Source organism: Pinus tabuliformis, chromosome Q, assembly GCF_031772625.1.
Source record: "Pinus tabuliformis cultivar Carrire ecotype Pingquan chromosome Q, CPIR1, whole genome shotgun sequence".
Taxonomy (NCBI): domain Eukaryota; kingdom Viridiplantae; phylum Streptophyta; class Pinopsida; order Pinales; family Pinaceae; genus Pinus; species Pinus tabuliformis.
Genome location: NC_142296.1, coordinates 1,021,285,147 through 1,021,302,214, shown reverse-complemented (window position 1 = coordinate 1,021,302,214; position 17,068 = coordinate 1,021,285,147). Strand labels below are relative to the sequence as shown.

General features: G+C 42.0%; 1 protein-coding gene across 1 annotated transcript; it reads right to left on the bottom strand.

Annotated features, from left to right (window-relative positions):
* Window positions 1-129: 129 nt before the first annotated feature.
* LOC149222972 (uncharacterized) lies at window positions 130-16,459 on the bottom strand. Its single transcript, XM_089383205.1, has 3 exons — window positions 16,432-16,459; window positions 15,780-16,126; window positions 130-285 (listed from the first exon to the last, which is right to left on the bottom strand). The coding sequence occupies exons 1-3, from the start codon at window positions 16,457-16,459 to the stop codon at window positions 130-132; spliced, it is 531 nt and encodes a 176-aa protein (XP_089239331.1).
* Between the last annotated feature and the right edge of the window lie 609 nt (window positions 16,460-17,068).

The window sequence follows — 17,068 nt, the reverse complement described above, 5'->3', positions numbered from 1 at the left end:
GATAAAGATTAGGCTCCAAGATTTGAATATAGTAAAATTTTGGAGGGTGTTGTAGTAGTGACAACACTATCAAAGGGAAAGCTCATGGGAAAAATTAAATAGGCATAATTCAAAATAGAATCACTACATCTAAACAAAAAGTGGCCTTGCTAACAACACTGAATAGAAGAGAGACATTACAAGCTGAAACTTGAAAGCCATAGCAAAGAGCTCTTGTGTGGAGCTGCTACCATTCTTTTTTGGAAGAACTCGATTTCTGTTCCCCAGTGGGTCGGCAGTGTTACACTAAAAAATGTCACCATGGCTATTTACAGTTAGTATGGCTCTATCAATAGTCATGCTATCCTCCTGGGCAAGTCTTATGCCTCTGCTCTCCATGTCAAACTCCAAAAAGAGAGAAAGTCTTTGTAAATGTGTTTATCTCTGGGTACGCAGATTCTCTCGGCCTTACCTACATATATGCACCTAATGTTCACAAAAACTGCGTACTTGTACGCTCTGTATGTAAAGGGGCAGGTGTGTACCCCTGTAAAGGTCAAAAGGCGCGAGTTTCATCTTTAAAAAGTTACTTGTGGTCACTTCTAGAGCATTCTAGAAGGTTGTTCGACGTGTATTGAGCGCCTCCAGATGGTTCATGTATCCCTACCAAAGAGGAACTTATCCCATCAAGGGGGGAGCTATCCCATCCAAAGAGGGGATTATCCCATTGATGGTGGACCTGATTAACTTCCTCTTGAGCACTATAAATACAGGCATTGGGCCAGAAGGAGGGGAGGTTGGAAGCTAAACATTTCTAAGGGTAGATGCTGCTGGAATTAGGACTCCCATTTAGAAGCTTGTGAGGAGAGATTGCCATCTTTGCTTGTTCTATTTGGAAGTGGGTGAGCTTTGTCAAAGTAAAGGAGAACTCTTGATGGACCCTGGGAGGGACTTGCACAACACCAAGGCTCAGGTTGTAATTGTTCCTTTTGTTTCCTATTAATGCAAATGAGTCCATTCTTCTCAATAACTTGTTATTTATGAGTTGTTTCATGTACTCCTTGGTCTATGTATTAAATATGTTTTATTTTATGAGATTATCAAGTACTATTTAATCGTTTGATTGTTAGTGAATGCAGGTTTCGAAGTGAAGGAGGAGCTCATCCGGATCAGCGAGGCTGGACTGCTACAACAGCGTTGGACTACAGGTAGGATCTAAACACTTGATTTCTTATATAGTAAATGCATGTTTAGAGAAGGATTGCTCTTGTTTGTCTTGTTTGTCACTAGAGAGTCTTAGGCTCCTAGGGAGGTTGGTTGTGTCCGCACTATCGACTCTTTCCGCCTGACAAAATGGCGACTCCACTGGGGACTCCATTAATGAGAAAGTTTTTTCCTTTGTATGCAACTTTGATCTGAGAAAAGTCATTTATTTTCTGGTTTTTGGCTCTGTGACTTTGTATTTGGGTGGGTTAGCTTAGGGTTAGATTGAATTTAGTTTTTCTTGGTTTTTTCAGTAGTACGCACCCTCTGAGTATTGCACAGTGCGTACCTGTACGCACTATTGCTGTGTGCACAGAGCGGGCCCGCACCTGTATTAACAGGTTGCCTGCGTACCCTGCTAAAAATTAAGAAATTTCCAATTTTTACATTTTTCCTCTTAGATTTTGATTTTTCTTAGTTTTTACTACCCAGATCCATTAATCTCTTGTCAAAGATCTTCACCTGAACTTGTTTCGATAGCATTGAGTGTTTTAGTGGATTTCATAGAAGTTTAAGCCCTAGGGTTTGATTTTTGAGTAGGTCCTGTAGTGACTTTGGCGGTAGAAGTTGTCAAGCCTTAGATCTCTCTGGTTTTGTCAGCTTTCTTAGGAGTCGGACCTGTCATAAAGTCTACCTGTGCGAGCAACCTACCTTTGAGTTGTCTCTTTGGCAAATTTCGAAGTGCTTGTTGATTGAGTATTGAATTCCATTTTACAAAAAGAACAAAAAGATTTGAGTTTTGTTTTGACTGGTCTTTTGATTCTGCACTAGCTGGTCCTTGGCTTGATTGTGGTCAAGTAAAACAACCTAGAATCATCTTTGTAGGCTTTTGCCTCGTTAGGTTTGCTTTAGAGTAAATTTCTTTTTGATTTGCTTGTGAGTCAATTTTTCATAGATTTTATAGATTTTGAGATTGATTTTCGTTAAAATAGATTTATACGCTTTATTAAATAAGAAAAATACAAAAAAATCTCCTTTGAAAAGTTTTGTTTCAAGTAGCTTTGAGGTATTTTGAAAGAAAAATAATTTTTCGTGCACGTAAGGAGTGGTCATGTTTGTATGCTTGGAAAGATAAAGAGAATTGTTTCTTTGATTGTCTTTACTAAGAAAGTTGTTTTCTATAAAATTTGCATTTTCCAACTCTCTTAGTTAGGAGTTTCATTGAAAGAGAAAAGTAGCGTAAATCATCTTAGGTGCATCTTTGTAGTGGTTTGAGTCGAGTCTACACACCATTGGTTTCATTTCCGCTACCTTTTGTCTTTAAGAAAAACCATAAAATTAACGCTTAAAGTAAAATCAACTTAGTAACTTTTATTTACTAGGGCTCTGAAACACCAATTTAGATCAGGCTAGTGTCTTGGAGTAGGAGAGTAATTAACTCTCCAAGACAACAAAACCAAACAAGTAGCTTATCTTGTGATAGAATAAATCCAAATGTCTCATTTGTACTCTGGGAAAGCTCCTATTAAAGGAGAAGCACGAGCTTGTGTCCGAACCAATGAGGGGATCAATCCTCCCTCGTTGGGAACGACGCCAGACACGCACGTATTACAAACGGTAAACCTCGGATTAACCGTTGTCGAGGAGCCAGGGGTCACTTGTCGGTAAACCTTGGATTATTGTCAAGGAACCGGCAAGGGGATTGAGCTTGATACTCTGCCCTTGCGTGCTGTCAGAGTGTAGACTGTTCCCCCAGGTGCATTTGTTGCGGTTGGTAACCTTAGTGACCATTATGTTTTGGATTATACCCAGGTGACGATGGAGGGAAGATCCCACTGTACCTGGAGCAGACGTCGGCTAGACTCACTTGGATTTTCCGGGGGGTTCACTTCACTCGAGACGGTTAAAGTGGAGGAACTTGTGCCGGTCTATTCATTAAGCAGGTTGCCGGGGTAACTGTTCCACCTGCCACTTCTGTACTGAATCTGGCGATGTTGGGTTTCATCTCCAACTAGCGTTTTTGGTCTGGAAGGCTACTGTTTGTGCTTGGCTTGACGCCCTAGATTCTTTAGGCGTGTGATTCAAATTTGTTTGGTTCTTTAGCGACTTTAGGTGGTTTGATTTGAGATTTTACTTTGTTTTCGTGTGTAGTAGTTAAAAGTTTTTAGCTGTGGCGGAATTACCGAGACAGTCCTGTAGACTTCGGGGCAAGTCACCTGAGATTGTTACCGGAACTGATTTGTTGAGGAAACTCCGTAGATCACGGGGTGGATCTCCTGAAGACATCCCGGGTCAGTACGAAGGATTGAAGGTCCTTGTAACTCCTCCTAGTGGCAGTAGAGTAGGTTCACCTGAAGAAGGAGAATCTTCCTTGGTAGTCCATCCATATTACCAAAGTCTAGAGACAGGTTATAATCCCGAAGTTGTTACAGTTTCTGAGCTTGCTGGTAGTTTTTCGTCTACTAGTGATATAGGCGAAGAACCTGAAATATCTGAACCTGTTACTCCAACTTCTAGTGTTCCAGATTCACCAAGAGTAGAATGAGTTATCACCGAAAATCTTCCTACTGGTTTGATTGCTATTGAAGAACTTGCTCCAGAGGAAGAAATAGGCGTCTCTAACCTTGAAGATCAACTTACTACTGAGCTCAGGGAGCGTGAGTCTATCTTTTACAGTCCTCCGAGAAGTACTACTTGGTACCTTTCGTTAACCAATTATTTAGACAACTCAGGGATAGGTTTTTCTACACCTCGTACTCCTTTTCCACCTGGAGGTATTTATACTCCTGTAAATATGTCTGGTCAGTCGTCCGTGTTTACTCAAACTCCTGAATCTTTCTTACACGGCGGTCCTTCTGTTCCCACTGGGTATCAGTCACTTTCTGGTATCTTTGCGGGGGCATCTCCTCAACCCGTCGATCATGGGTTATTAGCTGGAAACAATGGTAATAAACCGTTGGGTGTAGGAGACATTTACATGATGTCAGGTTCAGTTCTCGTTTCTCAACCTCAAGGTGGCCAATTACCGCCTGGGGGGCAGCCTCCGTTAACGCCTGGGGGGCAACCTCAAGGTACACAAATTGTGTCTGGGGGGCAGCCTCAAGGTCAGTATGTACCTATGGTACAATACATGCCTCAAGGTCAACCCCCGCCTCAATATGTACCCCAAGGTCAACCTCAGTATCAATATTTACCTCAAGGGTATCAACCCCAAGGGTATCAACCTCAAGGGTATCAACCTCAAGGTCAAGGTCAACCCCAGTACCAGTATTTACCCCAAGGTTATCAACCTCAAGGTCAATACTCGAGTCAAGGTTGTCAACCACCTCAATGTCAGTCATATGTTCAAGGTATGGGAACTGTACCTTTCAGTTATCAATCCTATCCTCAATCCGGTAATGGATCTCAGTATTCTCAACCTGTTACGGGTCAATACCCCGGAATGATAGTGTGGGATCCATCACAGGGTCAACAGGTGTTGCAGCCAAGTATACAGTTGGTACCTCAAGCTGGACAACCCGTAGTTTCTGGTCCACCCCAGCAACCGTAACCTGTCCAGTCAAATGTTCAAACTTCTGTAACTTCGGTAGTTACTCAGCCGCCAATTGCACCTAGTACTCCATCTCAAACGGCTGCTGCAACTACTGCAACATCTGCCGCACTTACTTCTGGAGTATTGACAGCTCCGGTTTCTACAGTCTCTGTAACCACTCCTCAGGCATCTTTACCGTTGTCTGGATCTACGATTCAAACCTCGGTCCAGATGCCTATAGGTCAGCCTGGTATAAGTACGGTTGTCACTACTCAACCTCAATTTGTTCATCAACCGTACCAGGGACAGTACCAATATGGGCAAGCTGTCCAGAAGCTGGTTTACCAGTATCAACCGTATCCTGGGTACACTTATCAACAACCTCAACAACCCCAGTACGGTCCGGTTAATCCTGGTTTTCCAGGAGGATATAATATCCCTAATGCGATTCCTGTTCCTAGTTATCCTGGATATCCTCCTCCTGGGACTGGTCTTGTGACCCAGAGTTTTAGAGATCCTAACCGGCAATTACCGTTTATCACAACTTTGGATTTACCATACTTGACGCGCCTAACGAATGATCCAATTCAATATCTTCCGTTCTAGCCGCCAATGCCAAATAAGTTGCCCAGTGATATACCCAAGTTCGAAGGAAAGTCTGGAGAGGATCCGTCCAATCATGTGATGACTTACCACCTCTGGTGTGCTTCAAATTCTATCTCGGATGATTCGATCCGCTTACGTCTTTTCCAGCGTACACTCATTGGTCTCGCGGCCAAGTGGTACATTGAGTTACCACGGGCCTCTTTTTACAATTTTAGCCAGTTAGCTACCTCGTTCTTAACTCACTTTCAGTTGTCGGTCAGATACGATAACGGCACGGAGTTATTAACCCCACTAAAACAATCGACGTCCAAGTATATTTCTGATCACATTCATGAGTGGAGACATCGAAGAAGGTTAGTGAAAGTTTTTATTCCGGACCAAATCTTAGCTGAATGGTTTGTTAAATCATTATTACCGAAGATTACTGAAGATGTAGCTAAGGTTGGAGTAGTTACTGAGGAGCAAGTCATTGCTCAGGCGCAGTACCTTGACTTAGTTTATACTCAGTCAGGTACGTTACACGAGAAGATCCCAGATCTTCCAAAATCGAATCAAATCGCTGCTGCTCCTTCGGGATCTCATGCCTCTGATGGTATGATTGGTACAGTGAACACAAAGAGCAAGAAGAAATCTTCCAAGAATTCTACTACTCCTATAATCACCTTACCTGATTCCCCGACAGGAGAGTCTTCTCCTGAACTTTCCGCCGATATTCACGCTGTAGAGTCATCTACAGCCAAATCAAAAAACGGTGGAAAGAAGAAAGGAAAGAAGAAGGCTAAAGCAGACAAGGCTCCGAAGGAGAAAACAGAAAAGTCGGAAACCAATGACGAAAAGCGCAAACCTCGATATCCTTGTCTTATTTGTGAAGAGGATCATTTTACAAGAGATTGCCCTCATCGGGCCGAGGTTGTGAAAATAGTCAAAGGTTCTCCCACTCATGCTGTGTTAAAAGATCCATTTCCAAAGTAGGAGAGTAAGATGATAGGTTCTTCCTCGACTGCCAGTGAAGAACCCATTTTGATGATGTCTCATGTGAGGATTGCGACTCGGTCGCAAGATTATGGTAGTAAGAATCCTGTTGATGGCAAGGAAGCAGAATCTTCTCATTCTAATCCATCAACCTCAGCTCCTGGTTCCGATCCACTACAGATCGAAAAACCTAACCTGGACATAGTAATCAAACTGCCCGCCAAGGGTGTACTTCGAAGGTCTGCTTTTAATCCACATGCGAGAGCGGCCCAGAATTACAACATTGTTGAGGACTTAGCTGTTTCACCCTCAGCAATGTCGGCTTTAGAAGTGCTGCAATCATGCCCATCATAGCGAAAATTACTTTTGTCGGCTATCAGAGCTGTTGATGTTCAGGACCCGAATCTGATAATCTTCGATCTAGAAAATAGTACACTGCGCCTTCCCCATCAAATGGCTTTCCAGATTCCAGTGATAGTCAAAAACAGGCCTATTCATCGGACTGTAATTGATGAGGGAGCTTCCACGTGTATTATGTCGATTCAGTGTTGGAGATCGCTTGGTTCTCCTTCACTGAACCAATCCCCGACCATCCTTAAGGCCTTTGATGGCCGTGGGTTCCGTCCGTTTGGTATTCTATAGGAGTTGCCTATAGGGGTAGAAGGGAAAACCGTTAGTCTGGATGTGGAAGTGGTTGATGCCCCTCTAGACTACAACCTTCTTTTGGGTCGAAGTTGGTCATATGCTATGACAACGGTCGTTTCATTGGTCTTCAGAGTAATAAAGTTTCCACATAACGGCAAGATCGTGACAATTGATCAGCTGACATACTTTTCATCTGACCCAGCCTCTTCCGAGAGTATCCAGCATGTCGGTAAGACGACAATCCCTTATAGGGACATTGGCGTAGGTTTAGTTAAAGATTCTGGTTTACTGGGAACTTTTCCTTTCCCTCCAATCAACGCAGACCCTTCATTTGCATCAATTCATATGATTACATCAGACACCATTATTTACGACGATCCTTGGATTGTCCCATCTGAATCTGAGATAGACTCATTCGGTGATGCTATGCCTTTGAGTCCATATGAAATTGCTTATGAAGCCGTCATGTCTTTTACCGACTCGCGTTCAACCCAAATCGACCAAATGAATGTGGTCAGTGAGGAATCACTTTTCACATCAACCTCAGAACGGATAGCATTTCCCGAAGTCGTGTCATCTGACGAGCAAATTCGCGAAATCCTAAGTGTAGACAATCTACCATGGGAAGATCTCCATCATAGATCTTCGTTTTTACCTAAGGATGATGCTTTTGAAAATGATTTTTCATCTATCTTTACCGCTGAATATGTCGAAGATGCTCAGAATCCAACGAAACATTCTGATTCAGAGTTGAATTTAGGGAATATTTCTCGCACTATTCCCATTGACATTTCAGTGAAGCCTGGAATTGAGGAAAACATTCATATAGGTGCCTCATGTACAGAAGATGAAATTCAAACTTACAAGGCCCTATTCCAAGAATTCCGCGATGTGTTTGCCTGGTCTTACGAGGAAATGCCAGGAATCGATCCTGCCATTGTTGTTCATGAAATAAAGACCTACCCGGACGCTAAACCCATCCGGCAACGGTTGCGTCAGATTCACGCTCGGAAAGCGGCTGCGATTAAAGCAGAAGTCGAGAAGCTGTTGAAAGCAGGTGTCATTTATCCAATCCCGTTAACGGATTGGGTATCGAATATTGTTTCGGTTAACAAGAAACAAGGAACAATAAGAATATGTATCGACTATAGGGATATAAATCGAGCTTGTCCAAAAGACAACTATCCTACGCCTTATATCGATCAAATTATTGATGATTGTGCCGGAAGTGAAATGTTTTCCTTTATGGATGGTTTTTCGGGCTATAATCAAATCAATATTCTACCTGCCGATCAACCAAAAACGACATTCATTTGTCCATGGGGAACATTTGCTTACTGCAAATTACCTTTTGGGCTTAAGAATGCCGGAGCCACTTTTCAACGGGCGATGTCTTACGCATTTCATGACATCAAGCACATTGTGCAGCCGTACCTCGATGATTTGCCTGCTCATTCTTTACATCGAGCTGACCACCTTGTCCACTTACGAGCAATCTTTATGAGGTGTAGGCATTATCGTATTCGGTTGAATCCCCACAAGTGTGTATTCTGTATAGAAACGGGTCGATTGCTGGGATTTGTTGTTTCAAAAGTCGGCATTCGTGTCGATCCCTCGAAGGTTGAAGCTATCATCAAATTGCCTCCTCCTTCGAGTTTGCGCCAACTCCAAAGTTTGCAAGGGAAAGCAAACTTTTTACGCCGATTCATTCCAAACTACGCCGAGGTCACTAAAGGTTTTACACAGTTGTTGAAACAGAACGCTCAATTCTTTTGGGACGAGATTGCCCAACAATCTTTTGATGCACTTAAACACGCGTTAACCCATGCACCGTTGTTGCATCCTCCCAACTACAACCAGGACTACTTCTTATACCTCGCAGCTTCGCATTCCACTATTGGAATGGTGTTAGTCCAAGAAGATGAATTCAGAACGGAACATGTGATATATTATCTTAGTAGGACACTAAACCCCACTGAGCTAAAATATTCGCATGTGGAGAAATTGGCCCTGGCAGCCGTTCAAGCTGTCCAGCGTTTTCGTCACTACATTCTTCTCCGTAAAACTACAGTTATTTCGGATTGCAACCCTATGATTTATATTTTGACAAAACAACTGCTAGGGGGCAAGTACTCTAAATGGATCGTTATTTTGCAAGAGTTCGACTTGGAGTTTGAGAAGTCCAAGTCTAAGAAATCCTTAGTTTTTGCGGAATTGATGTGTGATTTCCCGCGTGCTGACACAGAAACTGTGGAAGAGGAGTCCATTGCGGACGAATCTTTGTTTCTTATCAGTACTTTAGATCCGTGGTACGGGGATATAATCATCTATCTCCAAACCCAAACCTTTCGGCCTGAATCTTCAAAGTCGGAACGTCGAAAAATTCGGTTTCAATCCCAGCAATACAGAATTATTGGAGATACACTCTATCGCCGGGGGGTAGACTTAGTTTTTCGACGTTGTTTAACTCACGAAGAGGCTGAGAGGGTTTTGAATGATTGTCACTCTGGAGCATGTGGCGGTCATATGTCTGGGTATGCCACAGCTCAGAAGGTGTTGCGCGCTGGCTATTTCTGGCCGTCCATGTTTAAAGATTGTATCATTGCGGTCCGAAAGTGCCACAACTGTCAAGTGTTTGATCGCAAGATGCGCGCACCACCTGCTCCTCTCCATCCTATAATTGCCGTTGGTCCTTTCGCTAAATGGGGTATCGATTTTATTACTTGTAACCCTCACTCGGCCGGGGGGCATGCGTATATCATCCTCACGGTTGATTATTTTACTAAATGGGCCGAGGCGATGCCTACATTCGACGCAAGCGGCAAACCAGCTGCAGTTTTCGTATTCAATCACATTATAACTAGGTTTGGTGTCCCACAAGCAATCATCACTGACCATGGGAGCCATTTTCGAAACATCATGATGACTGAGCTTACAAGCCAGCTTGGTTTGCGCCACGATAGCTCTACTCCTTATTATCCGCAAGCCAACGGTTTGGTTGAGTCTATCAACAAAGTTCTGGTTATCATGATCCGACGAATCATTGGTATTCATCGGTCGAATTGGCATAACATGTTATTTTCAGCGCTATGAGCATACTGAACTTCAGTGAAAACTTCAACAGGGTTCACTCCTTTCCAGCTAGTTTATGGCTTGGAAGCTGTGTTACCCATTGAATGCGAAATCCCATCACTTCAAATGGCTGTCGAATTACTCCCAGCTACTTCCGAAGAGGAGAAACATTTATTATACTTAGCTCAGTTAGATGAGACTCGACGTGACGCTGCATTGGCAATCGAGACTCACGCGAAGCGAATGAAAGCTCAGTATGATAGAAATGTGACCCCTCGAAGTTTTTCGGAGGGAGACCTAGTGCTATTATATGATCAAGCTAACGATAAGCTAGGTGCTGGAAAATTCGTTCCTATGTGGCATGGACCCTACATTGTAAAGCGAAAGCTAGCAAAAGGGGCCTATGAGCTAGTAGATTTTGATGGGGACTCTTTGGGTAAACCCAGAAATGGACTTTACCTAAAGAGGTATTATGCTTAAATGGTGGGTATGGAGAATTTTTAGTTAGGTTAGGTTTTCTTTCTAGCTAGTATGTTTGTTAGTTTAGATAGTGTGCTTAGCTTAGAAAGTGTGTTTTTCGTCGTTATTCTGGCTTATCTTGGTTTTACTCTTGATATTGCAGATGTCGACGCCTCTCCAAACGTACATTGGATTTGCCGATGGTGCTTGTCGTAGTACACGGAATATCTCTTTCGCAGCTTGGGTTATCTATTCGCCCTCTGACGAGTTAGTTTCTATGCATGGGGTGAGCCTCGGTCAAACGACGAACAACATTGCAGAATACAATGCAGTGGTTCAATTATTGTCTGAATCTATTTCATTTGGAATTCGACGTTTGATAGTGAAGTTAGATTCTGAACTCGTTGTATTACAGCTTAATAGAGTATATGCCATTAGAAATCCTGTGTTATTAAGGTTGTTTTTGAGAGTGCGCCTCTTGGAACGTGAATTTGATTACATTGAATATCAGCATATTCCAAGGTCTTTAAATACATTAGCAGATGCAATTGCTTCTCGAATGTTGGACACACATTTACGATAATCATGCAAGTAAATTTAAAAACATTTCATCACATATGTTAAACAAGATAAGCCGGCAATGATGATATATATATATAGATAGGAGTGTGTCAAAAATATACATCGTCTTCGATCATAGGTTGAAAAACACCTTATGATCGGCAAAAATGATAAGTACAAAAAACCAAAAATGTCATATGTGTCTACAAAAGTGACTAGCCAATCACTGGTGGTGCTCTCTATACGAGACCACTGCCCGCGCTACCCTACTTAAGAACCTCCTAAAAGGTCCTGGGACTGCGACCACATAGCGCTGAAGTCGAATGGGAATGTCATCTATGGTGGTCTCTGGTATATCTGCCGTCAGACGCTCTAGATCCTGTGCCAGCTCGGCTAAGGTCTCTGCAGCCGCATCCTGTGGGGCTGGTGCTGGTACAGCTGGTACTCTTCTTTCAAAAGCCCGGAGGTTGGCTGGACGCCGTGGACCTACATCTACATTTTGAAAATTTGTGCTGTCAGTTTTGAGGCGATATATAAAACAAAAAAAAATATACATAATTTAAAAACTTGTGAAAAATGAAATACCTCTGTCGTCCCACTGTTCTCCCTGTGGAAGAACCATCTCCGGATCATTCCGAAAATCCATTCCGGCATAAGGAAAGTCCTGAATAGCAAAGACCTGGCTCTCTAGCCAGTGAAAGTAACCATCAGGAAATCGAACAACTGCTGCTCCCTCGTCAGGATGCCGGGCCATTACCGCAACCCATCTCGTCAACTTAGGCTCACGAGGAGCCCTAACTGGAACTGTAAGATGCTGGGGGACCAGCATTGGAACTCTCTCTAGGGCAAAGCTCATGACTAAAGGCCCATATCCAAAGGTCTTCAGTTGTCCTCTCTTTGCTCTGGTTAGTTGGCCCTTCAAATTAGCCAACACAACATCGCACCAGTTGAAAATGGTGCCTTGGAAGCAATCTATAGCCATCCGCATTTGGGACCCGGTGGCATGGTGCAAAGCGGCCGTGCCGCAAATTCTGGTAACAGTAAAGGCTATCACCATAAGTTCAGGTCGGGATATGTACTTGATTTCTATCCCCTTCTCCTGGTTTTGATTGTTGCACCACTCTAGCCGGAGACTAGCAAGGGATTGGCCACCCGGCCTAGTCCCGAATAGAGAGAGTTGCTCGCCTCTGTTAGGAAAACGAGTGAGAAAATATATGTCGGAGGGCTCTATCTCGAGCTGGTGCTCTCCGATGTAGAAACATTGCTCCTGAATGTTCCACCTTTCAAGCAGCCACTCAAGGAATGGCACCTGGCCCCTCATGCCAGGTATGGCCCAGTATTTGTACAGTCCGCATGCTTTTAACGCATCAATGGAAGGTTGATGACCTATTGCGGCCAAATCAACATCCTCGTGTTCTCTTTCGCGCCAATCAAGCATGGTGTGCACCCTGCACATCATAAAACATCTGTTAGAGTCCATTAAATTTTAAAATTTTGGTTCATTTTGGAGAAATGAGGGTTTCAAAATGCGTTTTGCGGGGTATGCACCCCGGCTTTTAGGGATAGAGCGTCTGGACGCAGCTTCCCTTAAGGCCGGGTGCGTACACCTGGTATTTTCCCCATTGAGAAAATATCGGGGTACGCAGGTCAGTAGTGCATGACCTGCGTACCCCGAAGGGCGCATCTTGAAACCCCAAGACCCCCAAAAAATCAAATAAAAACTTAAAAATGAATTTTTAATGGATGGAAAGCAAGAGAAGGATGTTGTAGAATACCTGGTGAGACGGCGTTCGATTCTGACGGTCGGATTCTCCGCAATGACCACAGGAAGTTTTCTTGTCAAAAGCCCTTTTCTCAACCTCAACAGTAAAATGGTAAAATGACATGGTAAAAAGTCTTTATATAGGTTTTTTGGATGAATGAATGCTAAGTTTGTTTATTTTTTACCATGAAAGGACATTTTTCAATGTATTTTTACCCATCTTAAACAGGTATGAGTAATGTGTCGTTTTTGTGCAGGACAAAAGGACTTTAGAGTAAAATCATCATTTTTCACAAACCAAAACATCAGAGTCATCTTTTAAGCTCTTTTCTGACTCCTAAAATATGAAAAGATTGCCGAGCGTTTCTTTTACACTCGTTAAAACGGAATTAAAAGACGGTCCCCTTATAGCTCTTTTCTGACCGTAAAAACAGGAAAAGATTGCCGGGTTTTTGTCGTTTCAAACTCGATATGGAAATAAAACGACGTGTCCTTGATCGCTTTTTACTTTTCAGGTCAAAGACACTAATCATGAAAGTACTCCTTGGTCGCAAGATCAAGCGGTTCTCCCAGGTATTATTTTATACTTTTTCGGGCTTGGGGGACACAAATTTACGAAAAAGTTCAACCTGGAGTCTTCTTAAGTTTTTCAGACTCTCTAAAATTGAAAAACGCCGAGTTTCTCCTATACTGGGCTCGTTAAAATTTCACAGTAAAGGACCTGTTCAATTACAAACAGGAACGAACCACTCCTTCCTAGGGTTCGAATCAAAACTAGGTTGGACTCATCTGAAGGATGAGCTTATAATCAAGCATATGTTATCCTCCTCAAGCTTGTTAAAAATAAAGAGGTACTTGCCAGAAATGGTGGGGGAAAAGAGAGAAGAATGAACCTATTTGTTATCCTTTCTTACAGAAGAACCTTATCACCGCTCTTGAACACGACACTTTCCGTTCACCTGGGTTGGGAAATCCTTTGCCTTAAAAGTTGATCAAACCACTTTGAAAGTCTTCAATCATTTCCGGGTATTAACTTTGGGTCAAATCATAACCAAACCATCTGTCGTGTCATTATGTGTTCAAGAGGTCTCTGCAAATAAACTTTCATCTGCAAAATACTTGTCATCCATTTGACCATCCCTGAGTTAGTCCTTACAACAACATTTCTTCAACTTGAACAATGATTTCGTGTTGTGGGCTTGCCTGCAACGGGTCGCTTTCTATCGACGTCAGCACATTATCTAGAGAGATGACTTAGAAATTGTCAGTACCTTGAAGTCTGCATGCATCAATGGCAGGTTTCTCGCCTTTGACGTCAGTTTACATCATTGACTTTCGATCGAAGGATTCCGTGAAATGTTCGACATCAACTCATTCATTCACATCTCATGGATTGTACTGGGTACTTTGAGAGCCATCGACATTACTGGTGGTCTCTCTCACACTTGTTAACAGTTTACATCATCGACTGGTAATCAAGTGGTTTCTACCATGTTCGACATCAACTCATTTATTTGCATGGCTAGAATCGTACCAATTCGGGAAGTAGAAATGAAGACCCTGGATCTAGTTTCCACTATCCAGGCTGCGAGGAGTTTTGCATTCATTATCTAAGTAGACTAATCATAAACAGATGGCTGCGCCCATACTGTGTCTACAAAAGTCTATGATTATGATGTACTGCAAGATCATTCCTGTATCAGAGTATTTAGTCTGTTAGTTAAAGTTTGATCTGAGTATGGGAATGCCTACCTCAGCGATGATATAATCTTATACATGTATTTTGTGTTGAAAATTGCAAGTTCTGACCAGGTTCTCCATGGGATAATCCTTGAAATGATAAAGCGCTTCACCCTTCCTAGATATTACAAAACCCTAATCTACTACAGGCTTCGCACTTTAGGGGGCAATCTGTTACACTAAAAAATGTCACCATGGCTATTTATAGTTAGTATGGCTCTATCAACAGTCATGCTATCCTCCTGGGCAAGTATTATGCCTCTGCTCTCCATGTCAAACTCCAAAAAGAGACAAAGTCTTTGTAAATGTGTTTATCTCTGGGTACGCAGATTCTCTCGGCCTTACCTGCGTATACGCACCTAATGTTCACAAAAACTGCGTACTTGTACGCTCTGTATGTAAAGGGGCAGGTGCGTACCCCTGTAAAGGTCAAAAGGCGCGAGTTTCATCTTTAAAAAGTTACTTGTGGTCACTTCTAGAGCATTCTAGAAGGTTGTTCGACGTGTATTGAGCGCCTTCAGATGGTTCATGTATCCCTACCAAAGAGGAACTTATCCCATCAAGAGGGGAGCTATCCAATCCAAAGAGGGGATTATCCCATTGATGGTGGACCTGATTAACTTCCTCTTGAGCACTATAAATATAGGCATTGGGCCAGAAGGAGGGGAGGTTGGAAGCTAAACATTTCTAAGGGTAGATGCTGCTAGAATTAGGACTCCCATTTAGAAGCTTGTGAGGAGAGATTTCCATCTTTGCTTGTTCTATTTGGAAGTGGGTGAGCTTTGTCAAAGTAAAGGAGAACTCTTGATGGACCCTGGGAGGGACTTGCACAACACCAAGGCTCAGGTTGTAATTGTTCCTTTTGTTTCCTATTAATGCAAATGAGTCCATTCTTCTCAATAACTTGTTATTTATGAGTTGTTTCATGTACTCCTTGGTCTATGTGTTAAATATGTTTTATTTTATGAGATTATCAAGTGCTATTTAATCGTTTGATTGTTAGTGAATGCAGGTTTCGAAGTGAAGGAGGAGCTCATCCGGATCAGCGAGGCTGGACTGCTACAACAACGTTGGACTACAGGTAGGATCTAAACACTTGATTTCTTATATAGTAAATGCATGTTTAGAGAAGGATTGCTCTTATTTGTCTTGTTTGTCACTAGATATTCTTAGGCTCCTAGGGAGGTTGGTTGTGTCCGCACTATCGACTCTTTCCGCCTGACAGGCAGCACCAGAACCTCCATTCACAGGAGTTTCAATGCCAGTGCTACCGCCGCCGACGTCGCCACCACTACCGCTACCACCACCGCCTTTAAGACTCAATATCATTATTTGAAATGCCTCCTGAAATCTTAATCCTAATTTACCATTACTTTTATTAGAGGACGTTGCAATTATTGTTACCATAAATATTTTACTGGATTTGTAATGCTCAGGAACCCTAGAAATCAAATACCAATACCTAGTTTTGTTTAAATAAATTGCCTCTCTTGGGATGGCTCTGTAGATTACTTTGGGAGCCTCAACACTAGACAATTCATAGTTAGGTTTGGAAACTTGAGCAATATCTGCCTCTCCGTCATTAATTTTAAGAACTAAAGAAACCCAATGCCACTACTCATAATTTATTCTCTCAAGAATCTCATCTAAACAACTTAATTATAATACTAAGATTCATAGGTTCATAAGTTATTCTTACATTGACTGATTATAATACTAAGATTCATAGGTTCATAAGTTATTCTTACGTTCATAAGTTTTCATGAGATTTGGATGGATGACTAATAGGTGTACTTTTAAGGTACTCTATACAGAAATAAAATAAAAAATCACCGATTTAAATCTCCTTGATAAAAAATAGAAAAATAAAAGTTAGAGATAAAAATGAAATGAGATTTACCCAATCCATCCCCAATAGAAAACACCATCTTGGATCTTGTGAAACTATTGACGTTGACAATGGTGAGATCCCATCCTTGAACCATGTGACCAAGTCTGAAGGCCTTCTCTATTTAAAAAATATTGGCTACAATCGAAACAAGAACAATAATTATGCTGTCCATTAGATTGGAAGGACCTGCTTAGAAGTGCTAATTCTTGTATAGATCTTGGTTGGTTGTTTTGTATATATAACCTACACATATTCTATGGTTCTATGCATAATTGTTGTGCCTTTTACATGTATATATTCTCTCATACAACCTATTTTACTCATCAACTAGGAATTTATAGTTTTTTAATGTTTTTTTTGTCAAACCATGGTGGATCAATAACTCAGTAATTCGTTGGAGTGACCTACCCAAGATCAAACCTTCCAGCAGCCAATGTAGCATCAAGAGTATATATGATCTGCTTGTAAGACGAATATACCAAGAATATATGACTTAGAAAAAATCACTTCCCATATTGACTATGAATGAAATAAATCTCAGGGGTTCCCTATTCCTCTAACCTCATCACAACATGCTTAACATGTCATTTCAGAAATCAAACTCTCTTGGAGAGGGAGTTTTTTGATGAAATTTTCAAAATCACCT